Source organism: Dicentrarchus labrax, unplaced genomic scaffold, assembly GCF_905237075.1.
Source record: "Dicentrarchus labrax unplaced genomic scaffold, dlabrax2021, whole genome shotgun sequence".
In the NCBI taxonomy this organism is placed as follows: domain Eukaryota; kingdom Metazoa; phylum Chordata; class Actinopteri; family Moronidae; genus Dicentrarchus; species Dicentrarchus labrax.
This window is the reverse complement of record NW_026136707.1, coordinates 16,341,448-16,351,743: the sequence shown is the minus strand read 5'-3', so window position 1 is coordinate 16,351,743 and position 10,296 is coordinate 16,341,448. Positions and strand designations below refer to the sequence as shown.

General features: G+C 38.7%; 2 protein-coding genes across 4 annotated transcripts in view; both read left to right on the top strand.

Annotated features, from left to right (window-relative positions):
* Positions 1-487: 487 nt before the first annotated feature.
* Positions 488-7,703, top strand: LOC127367244 (tumor necrosis factor receptor superfamily member 6B). Of its 2 annotated transcripts, none has more exons than XM_051406935.1 (5): positions 488-733; positions 5,131-5,477; positions 5,698-5,877; positions 5,990-6,071; positions 6,728-7,703. In XM_051406935.1, exons 1-5 carry the CDS (start codon positions 504-506, stop codon positions 6,954-6,956), a joined length of 1,068 nt encoding a protein of 355 aa, XP_051262895.1. In that variant the 5' UTR covers positions 488-503; the 3' UTR covers positions 6,957-7,703. The 2 variants fall into 2 exon arrangements, with proteins under 2 accessions (XP_051262895.1, XP_051262896.1); XM_051406936.1 differs by lacking the exon at positions 488-733 and adding an exon at positions 4,006-4,161 and having other exon boundaries at positions 5,087-5,477.
* A 580-nt stretch (positions 7,704-8,283) lies between these two features.
* Positions 8,284-10,296, top strand: part of LOC127367748 (F-actin-uncapping protein LRRC16A-like) — a 69,414-nt gene continuing 67,401 nt past the window's right edge. Inside the window, exon 1 of one of the 2 annotated variants that reach the window (XM_051407846.1) lies at positions 8,284-8,792. In XM_051407846.1, the coding sequence (XP_051263806.1) occupies positions 8,753-8,792 (40 nt within the window). In that variant the 5' untranslated portion in view covers positions 8,284-8,752. The remainder of the gene's footprint in view (positions 8,793-10,296) is intronic. The other variant, XM_051407847.1, reaches the window with a different exon arrangement.

The following is a 10,296-nucleotide window of genomic DNA, read 5'->3' as shown; positions in this document are numbered from 1 at the left end:
CAGTATGGACACTGCCATCATTCACATGTTGTTACTAAACATAATGACTCAATAAATTCATTAATATATTCAATTCAAATTCATTTATTGGTTATATGCTACCTCTCTTAACCACATGTGCATGAGCTTCTATCCATACTACTTGCTGGACATTGGTCAAAACTGCCAAAAAGGAAGTAAATGCTTTCAATGGACTGAACCATTTTGAGTACAGAAGTGGGTTTTCATTGTTTAAGGAAAGAGTCAATATTCATTATATATATATATATATATAAACGATCTATGTTTCTGTGTTACACAACATGTGTTCTGTTACAATACTAACTGAAATGTTTTGGTTCTTGTTGTTTTAACATAGAAGTAAATTATTAAGTTATTTGATTGTCTTAATTGACTGTGCACTAACTTTGTTAGTTTGTTTGTCTGTAGGAGGAGCCTCCTGTTTGAAAGCAAGTGGTCTTAGCTCCTCAAGGGTAGTTGGGTTAGGATGACCATCAGCCACTATGTCTGTGGAATCCAGTCTAGTCACAGTGCCTGCAATGTTTCTGAACGTCAAGCTACTACAGATGGAAAGAGACAAAAGACAGGAGACAGAGGCTTCACAACAGGAACAGAAGTTCAGTGTCTTGTCCCATCAGCTCACACAGTTCCAGTTGGACATGGAAGACACCAGAGCGAGTCGACCACTTCCACAGGATCAGAGAGTGCCAGCTGGAGACCCTAAGTTACTAAGGTTAGTAGACAATGAAAGAAAGAAAGAAAAGAAGAAAGAAAGAAAGAAAGAAAGACTTCATTGATTATTGAACAAGTTCAACTAGAAAAAGAACAAGATATAAAGAAAAAAATAGAATTAGGGTTGGATGTACACTATATACAGTTTTTTTTAATCCAGATGTGAATTAAATTAAAATGATCTTTTATTATCTTATATTTGAGACTGGCAGATGTCTACAACTTCCTGTGGAAAGAGTAGGCCTGTCTGTCTAAATCCACTGTTGTATTCCAACCTTTTGTAGCCATGAGCTTGTCAGAAACAAATGCCTATTGGTTCGGACCACCTTACCAGCGTGTAAAAAAATTAAACAGATTTTACAGGTATAACGATAGTATTTTATAAAAGTTATACCAAAAACTAGATAAAATGAATTAAGAACCCATAGCCGCTGTAGCAAGGATTCAGCCTTGGTACTTGGGGTGCCAGCTCTACCATGTGAGCTATTAGGGAGCCCCCTTGCCAAAGGTTTTTGTTCTGCGCTTTGGAACTATTAGCAGGCTCGTGCCAGAGGATCTGAAGGGCCGCACAGACCTGTTGTTGGTTGTCTTCTCTTTGAAGTATAACGCAGTTTCTTCACATTTTTGACTAAAACGATTGCTATGGTCTGTAGCAGGGTTATTGAGGCAGTCCAAAGTACTCTTTGGTTATTCACATTAAAATTGATTAGGTTAGAAAAGTAAAATGGCCTGGCCATCCAAATTGCTTTATTGTACATTTTTAAATTTTTCTTTTAAAATCTCTTTATGTTCTTGTAACTTAGTTTTGCCCCGTTTGAGCTCTTCAATCCGACAGTCTCTCTTTAGTTTAGTGGTTTCATGATTCTTTCACCGCATGTTCCTCTTCGTAGTTATTTTCTTAATTTTAAGTGGTGCAACAGCGTCAAGTGCTGTAGCCAACTTTTAATTAAAAGCATTGAGGAGACAGTCAGCCGAAGAGGGAGTAGATGTAATTTGGTTTCTGGAGATGAGATGTGTTACGAAATTTGAGGTCACTTCAGGAGTAAGACAGTGTTTTTTAACCACTTGCCTTGTGGGGATTGGCGTAGTATAATGAAAGATATGCCATTAAAAATACACAGTGGTGGTCTGAGAGAGTCAAGTCAACAACAGAAAAAAACTCTTAAACATGCTGTATAAAATTCATACATTCTAATAAATTTAAAAAGTCGTAATATCTTATTATTGACATGTATATTATATCATATTAACTCAGCCAAAAAAGTGGAAAGACTGTTTTAGTGGTCTGTAGATCGCTACTGTTAATAGTGGTGGCTGACAGTTCAGGGTTACTGCAATATATTTAAAAGAAGAAAATGATGTCAAAAGAGCAGATGTACAAGAAAAGGGCACATCCATCTCTGTACTGTCAGACACCGATTGCACTCAGGCTCTTGCACAGGCCAAATTCATTCCCAGAGAGATGTGAAATTTGGGTTAGACAGGTTGCAAGTTGTTTGTGTACATGGTCATTCCTCACATGTACCAGCCGTTGAGGTCTACACGGAAGTACACAGTCAACCATACCTTATGAGAGAGGAAGTAGTTGCCCTGTGGAGTTGCTTCTTCAGTCAGCTCAACAGCCCGAACAATAAGCTGAGGCTAGTTCAGCATGATTTTTCTTTTCCTTACAACCTTTTGCTCCAGCAAAAAATACAAATATATTTTGTGGTAGAAAATGGTCTCCTGTACAGATTGAGGTTAACAACTTGTTCTCCCTGAAGTGTCAAGGGGTGATGTGATGAATGTGGGCCATACCATCCCATGGACAGGTCATTTAGGCTTCATGAAGGCTTATCTACCAGATGTGCCTGTGGACCTCTGGTAGCCTGCAAGTAGCCTATGACGTGCCCACAGAGGTTGTTCTGTAATCTCAATCTTAATCTTACATTTTTTTACTCGTTACACTTACAATTAAGTGTACAAATGAGACCCCTGCTCTATATTGTCAATGTTTATGTGATAGGACAATTAGAATAATGATGTCTTTGATTTAAAAATTTTGTTGTTTTTACATTTTGTTGTTGGTGACTGATGGATTTTCTTATGTTCTTCTGAAAAGTTTTATACATTATTCTTTTTTATTTTTTGTGTTTATTCATTTTTATATATACTTTTTTTATACAACCTAACCAAAACCAGCATGAACTGGCCTTGGTGTTATGTAAATTACAATTAAAACGTACACTGGGTGAAGTTTCCATAGCCTCTGCGTGTTCAGCACTAGAACACACCCCACCCGTGTCTTCTGTAGAAACAGAAGAGGAAATGAGAGACCTGTAGATACATGTTTGACTCATAAGGATAAAACAATTCATCATAACCAGCATGCATTGTGACATTATTCTGAGCATGCCATTCAGTGAGTCAGTGATTCACTAACACATCGTTCAAAGACAAAAGCTGACTTATTGGCACATGACCCGTATTTTTTGCCGTTTCACAACCATATTTCTGGTTTTAATCACCCATTGTAACACAATCATGACCTGCACGTTTATGCAAATAACAGTTATCGGAGCTTCCGTGGAAATTTTAGAATTAGGTCTTCTTCAAGCTATTTCCCTAAATGAAACTTAATAAATTTGACAGTTTCAAAACCTCTGAGTAATGAGCTCTGATATAATAAGTTAGCATTGTTGATTTCTTTACATAAATACAAATTTAATGTAGATGAATTTTTGTACAAATAAACTTTTTGTTAAGTTGTACAAGCTTTTTATTAATAAAAGGGCATGTGGAAATACTGTGATTTAATGACATTACAGAGCTACATTTACAATCCCATTTACATTACCTCACATAAGTCAAAAATCATGAAATGGTATTTATGGAAATGTCTTTTCTCATCTATTATCCTAAAATTCAACTATTTATTTTAAATCGCGTTTGATTTAATGATTGGTCTTACCAAAAGAAGGGAAATGTAAACAAAATTGTCACAGACTTTTTGTCTGGATTTGAAGTCTCAAATATTTTGAGGGGGCATTTTTCTCTGTTTATTTAATAGTACTAAGTAAAGTGTGACAGAAAATATCAGGATGTGTTGGAATTATATAGTCCGCATATCAGATGTCTAGGCCACTAGGGTGTCAAACTCTGAATAAATTCTAGTAAAGGAGAAGCTGGTTTTGTGGAGTCAAAATATAAGTTTATTCTTACAGAGAGGAGAGGACCATAAACAGCCAGTATAATTCAATGTCACTGATTAGGTCAAAGCCAAAAATTGAACCCTACATTCAGAAGCTGGTTGACCTTTTAATCTGAATGATGAACCACAAACCACATGCCTACGCAATTCTAGTTCCCTATGAACAGTATAAAAATCAACCAAATCCTTCTGTCAAACCCTCTCCGACAGAAGTGACGAAATTACACATCATGAGCATGGTGAGTATGAAGCATGACAATATTCTGTGACAGAGAATAGTAGATAAAAATAATATTTTGTGTGTTTTTAACGTTTTATGTAAATTGTCAAGCAGTCAAACTGTAAATTGATATAGGATAAATACCCTACATTTTTGTTGGTTTTTATTTTATTGGAAATTGCTTGATTTATTTAATAGAAAATTGACTAAAACTTTATCACTCTGATCTTGGACTTTCTTGTTGTCTTAAATCTGATGCCAGCACTGTCGATTTGTAGAGAATAAATTATTTTTTTCAGTAGATCAAGATAGAAATATTTAGGTCTCTAGTGGACACTGAACAGTAATTATGGGAGGTAAATTTCAGGTCAAGTCAAAAAAAATAAAAAATAAAAAGTCATTATTAGTCTGTGATACAACCTCAAAATACAGCTGAAGTGCACTCAATCTGCATGTATATTGTAAAAAGCTGTAAACAGTGGCATATCAATTGTAGGACAAGTGCTGTTTGCTGCAGGTAGGGCGATAATCACTTACAATTGTCAACAATTTCCAATTAAATATGAAATAGTAGACACTTTTCTAATTCACTTAATTATTATTTGCATCACACAGCTGTGATTCACCCAAAAAATAAGTTTAAACTTCAATATTGGGGTCATGGTATCATCACTGTTCTCCTCTGTATCATTCTAATATCACTGTGATATCCCTTTTATTATTATTTTATTTTTTTTATCATTATTATTATTATTATTATTATTATTATTATTACTATTATTATTTTGTTGTGACATTAGTATTGTATTGTATGTATTTGTTCTTTGGGCTATCATAATCACTAGCCCATCCAACAAGCTGTAGTAAAGGTAATAGTAGTAACAGTAGTAGCAGTCATAGTTGTATTAAAACACAGAGAACAGTAATCACGGTCCTCTCCTCAGCTCCCCTTACCGGCTCTGTTCCTGCTCTCCGGTGTCCTCTACAGTGCTTCGGCGGTGGACCCAGTTCCGACCTACGAGCGCGAAGACCCGCTCACCGGGGACACCCTGATCTGTGAAAAGTGTCCACCCGGCTTTCATCTAGTCGCGCACTGCACGGCCACCACGCCCACCCAATGCGCGCCGTGCAAAGGCGAGCAGTTCACCGAGTTCTGGAACTACCTGCCCAGGTGTCTGTACTGCAGCAACTTCTGCTTTGACAACCAGGAGGTACAGAAGGAGTGCTCAGCGGTCAACAACAGGGTCTGCCGGTGCAAAGAGGGGTTCTACTATGCCAATGACTTCTGCGTTGAACACACACAGTGCGGGCCAGGACACGGTGTTCTAACCAGAGGTATTTATCTTTCATCTTTAGAAACACAGAAATATAATAAACAAAGCATCAGTCGCTCAATATTTTACAAAAGTAGCATCTTTGACACAACTGTATTTAGAGTTAATGTGGAAGTCCAACAAGTGCATGGAAAAAAAAAAAACAACACCTTTGCTCTCCGAAGCCACCGCTGTATGTAAAAGCATTGTAATGACCCCAGCTGCATTGTTGTTTTCTACAGGTACATCAGAAACGAACACTCTTTGTGTAAGTTGTGCCCAGGGTTTCTTCTCCAGCTCATCATCTGCGCTTGATTCGTGCGTAATCCATCAGGAATGCGCGAACGGACAGATTGTGCTCCTCCCCGGTTCAGTTTACCACGACACAGTGTGTGGCACCTGCACAGATCTTGCCAATGGAGGTGAGTACAGTTGATTTTAACTGCCCAATACTCAATTAGAACATCTATGACATGAATTTTCGGATTGTGGGACCAAGTTTAGATTTCAACTACCTACAACTTCCTTCCTCAGGTGAGACTTCCAGGACATTCCTCTCAGCATTCTTCAGTAATCACAGGATGCGCGTGTCGAAAATGAAGAAATTTGTGGCCAGGTGAGTTTATATGCTGTCTAAATTACTTTAGCTCTCCTCCTACATCTTCTTTGTGCCTCTTTTCAACTAGGGGATAACGGAGTTGGTCGTCACACTTTTTACTTACTTTGCTTTGAATACTTCAAAAACTGTATCCTCAATAGATTTCAGTGTGTAATGTAATCCTAAAGTGTCAGTTAGGAATGGACTGACCTTACTCCCCTTAAGCTTATTCTGGTCAGAAGATATGGACTGTCAAATATGTTGATTAAAAACAGTCCCATGGTGGGGATGCTAGTCACAGCTATAAGGTTGGTCCCATTGATATTTTAATGGAGAACAATTAAAAATGGAGGCATTCTAAAGTTTAATTTAAAATCACCCATTGTGTAAAAGCCTAGAAGAGAAACACAGAAGAGCTGGATATTTTCATTTTGATATAAGAAATAAATAAAAGTCCTCTTGCCTCAATATCACGTGTCTTACTCCTGAAAAGACCCTGTTGGTGACCTCTGACCCCAATTCTGAAATTTTCAGTACCCACTTTTTTTAACAGCGCCCTCAAGGGAGCGAGATCTAATAAATGTGACAACCAACCCTGTACTCCTCTACTCTCTTCACCTATTCATTCACCTAATACAGTAGACAGGAATAAAAGCATTCTCTCCCTCCAACAGGTACATTCATAAGTCAGGGGGGGAGAGGCGCATCAGGGGAACGGTTCTCCCCAGACAGAGAGGTCCTCTCCTGGATCAAATCAAAGCATGGCTGGCAGAGAGTCCAGACGTGCAGCTGAAAAAACTGCCAGCGATGCTGAGGGCCACACAGCTCAGCTCCATGGCAGAAAAACTGGAGAGGAGACTCAATGAGATTAAGCAACATAACTGTGCAGCAGTTGAACAGTAATGTACGCTGACAGATTGGTAGATACAGTATAGAATTATATATACCTCTTTCTCTTATTTACCCATTTGAAAACAAATATCTAAAAGATGAAAGGCTGTGATGAAAAACATGTTGAAAAATACTGTACTGCCATCAATGTTATTTGTGTATCTTTAATTGGAGTCAGACTATAACTGTGCTTCAGATTGATAAAGAGGAAAAATGACTAAAAGCAGCCTACAAATTTGGAAGAACCTTCAAGTAAATGTAAAAAATGCCAATATTGTTGGATGACTCAAGTGTCATGGAGACATATATGTGTCATACAAAAGGGAGCTAAAACTAAATGTTATCATTGAAATGTATGATGTTCTGTAAAAACTCTGATATTGAACTGGAAACTTTAACCTGTTATGCGCGGCAGCTAAATAAAGTACATGTTGAAATCTAAAATGGCTGTAACCATCTCAAGCAAGATAACCACTGTCAGCCTGCGGGGTGTAATTTAACCAAATAACCACAAGGTGTCGCCATCTTCCTCTTTTAACTCTGGTCATTGGAGAATAATACTGACATGTTTACACACCCTATCAGAGAGTGAGTTATTGAAACCTATTTATTCATTCTTTCTACAGAATAAAAATTATCTCATTGGCTTACTCAGTATGGACCATTACACCACATAATGGTCCAAATGCAATGTTAAAGTGACCCGAAAGAATTTGCTTATTGTGTTGTGTTAAAATATTAAAAAAGTTAGAAAATGTGTATTTTTGTCAAAGTGTCATACTTTATTGTAATGACAACACTTATTCTAAAAAAAATGTTTTGAAATTGCATAACTGCATTGTAATAATATTTCCAATAATTCTTTCTGAGATGTGCATTTATTTCTAATCTCCCATTGTTACAATGCATAATTATTCCCATTATTTCTACAGGTACACTTTCTGGTATTCATTTTCTATTATATTTTTAATAGCCTATAAAATAGTAGCTAGCCTATATAACACCAGTTCTGTCTCTAACATTCCCATAATGTTCCCACAGGGATTTAGAGTGTATAGGCGTGATTTCACAGAGATCTTCTTATAGGCTGGTTATAGTAAGGCCTAATATCCTATGTTATATCTGTATAATCCATCGGGAGGACAGCCTGCTCCTGTGCTGCAATACGAGTACGGGATTGGGACCGATGGGAATCCCTCAGGACCGCTAGAGGTCCCTGGTCCCCAGCTTGAGAACCGCTAGTGCAGCCCTGCTCATTAATATCGGTCTGACACTACCACCAACGCCCCCTCCTGCCACGCCACAGCTCCCCGGCATCGCATCGGCTCCCTGGCTGTCGCATCACCGAGCGGGGAGGGGCCCCGGTTCCCACTATTGGCTGCCACTGTATTACCGACAGCTTTACGGTAGGGCCACAGCCGGAGAGGATGTGCGCGAGCGGTGGTCTTTTCATCTCCATGAAGCGCAGAATCTGCTGGCGTTCAACATGATTTTAAGAAGACTATAGTGGGCTTTTTCTTTCTCTTTCTTCAGCACGCAACCCTTCTGGACCCCGCGCTGTTTAAACCCGAAAAGAGATGCGCGCAGATCTCCGCGGATACATTGTCCGGACACCGCGAGAGGAGGAGAGGAGCATGTAACCGGGAGAAACGCACCGGCAGCGGCGGCGGCGGCACCACCTGACACCTCTCTCTCTCTCTCTCTCTCTCTCTCTCTCTCTCTCTCTCTCCTTGTTTTCCTCATAATTTGAGGCTTCTTGATGCGTTGACTGAACTCTTCTCGTCGCTTTGGATATTACCTTCAACAAAATGAGCGAGGAAGTGTCAGAGGTCCCCAAAGAGCTTCTGGGTAAGAGCAGACACGGATCATTTGTAGCCATGTGTCCATGCTGGAACAATCACTGATACTGCCTCTATCATAGCCCCATGCGCCCCTGCACAGTCTGTAGTGCCCTTATTGACCTGATACAATTAAATATAATCCATACATACTATACAGACATACTTGTTTTGAGACACAATAGCAATGCTATTACTATCTCCTGCATATATATATATATATATATATATATATATATATATATATATATATCCAATACCATATCCAACCCATAACCCCAAAGGGCCATTTTCTTGTTACACTCTTGTGATATTACATATTATATATACAGTGGGGTTATTATCAAGCATTTCAAACACATGACTCCATACAGTATAAACTGTACCAGACTTAAATGCTTTAGCTGCAGTAAAACTTGAAGCTGTGTTTACACAAGCACTGCTGTTGTTGATCAAGGTGCCTGTACTGTTAATGTAATGTGGACTACAGTATATATTTGAGAGAAAAGCTAAATAGTTTAGATGTGAGTGTTCACCCAGTCATCCATAACTTAAAAGGATTATTTTCCTCACAGTAACCTTGGTCCACTACCATCTCTACCCTGAGCCTGATAGCCTCAGTCTGCCAGCCCTTTCGCTGCCATGTGTCTTCTGATTTATTTGTACTGATTGTGGACATACCTTAGAGTTCCTGCAGGCTATTTGGCTCAAGCTCAGCCTCTCTTTGTTTGGCAAAGTTGCTCAGTTTTTGACACCTCAGTGCAATGTTGGACAAGCACAAGCTCTTTCTCTCTCTCTCTCTCTCTCTCTCTCTCTCTCTCTCTCTCTCTCTCTCTCTCTCTCCTTTCTTGTGGGCACACACAAGCCTACAATGTTCTTTTGGCTCCTTTTATTTCTTAAAGAGACTTCAATTGCATACTGTACTGTAGATGAGGCTTAAAGGAAAATGCTAGGTCACGTAGTCACTTGGTCAGGCGTGCATTCATTCACTGAGTCACAGAATTTCTCAGCCAGTCAGCCGCTTTGGTCTCATTTATAACCCTGTATCCTCTATCATGCGCTGGTGTCTGTGTTATCTGGCTTGTTATTTGAGCTCTTACAGTAGTTAAGAAGGAACCAAAGCTTTTTCAATTAGATGTGGGAATTTCACTCCTTTTAATGTCAAAGTGTCTGTAGCTTAGTGTCTTCTTTAACCTGTTAACATCTGGTATAAACCTTTTGTTTCCCCTTAAGTTGATTTTAAGGCTGCTAAAATCATATTATTCTATGTCTGACATGGAATAATATGTCTGACAGTGTCTGACAGTACCAGATCCATACATACATATGTTACATTTTGTATCACTGAACATTTTGGGATCTGAATTGGAATTTAAAATGTCTGACCCATCCATGTTGCAGACATCGGTGAGTTCTCTTTCCTCTGAAAAGTGTTTTTGCATGTTAACATCCCTAACCTTTTTTATAGCTATGTGCAGACCATCCAGGTAATCGAGAGGTCCAGGAAACTCAAT

What these genes read in the sequence shown, in the direction of transcription:
- LOC127367244 (XM_051406935.1), top strand. Translation starts at nt 504, where the DNA reads ATGTCTGTGGAATCCAGTCTAGTCACAGTGCCTGCAATGTTTCTGAAC. An exon ending in GGAGACCCTAAGTTACTAAG is followed by an intron (nt 734 to 5,130) that starts GTTAGTAGACAA and finishes TGTCCTCTACAG; the next exon opens with TGCTTCGGCGGTGGACCCAG. An exon ending in ACACGGTGTTCTAACCAGAG is followed by an intron (nt 5,478 to 5,697) that starts GTATTTATCTTT and finishes TGTTTTCTACAG; the next exon opens with GTACATCAGAAACGAACACT.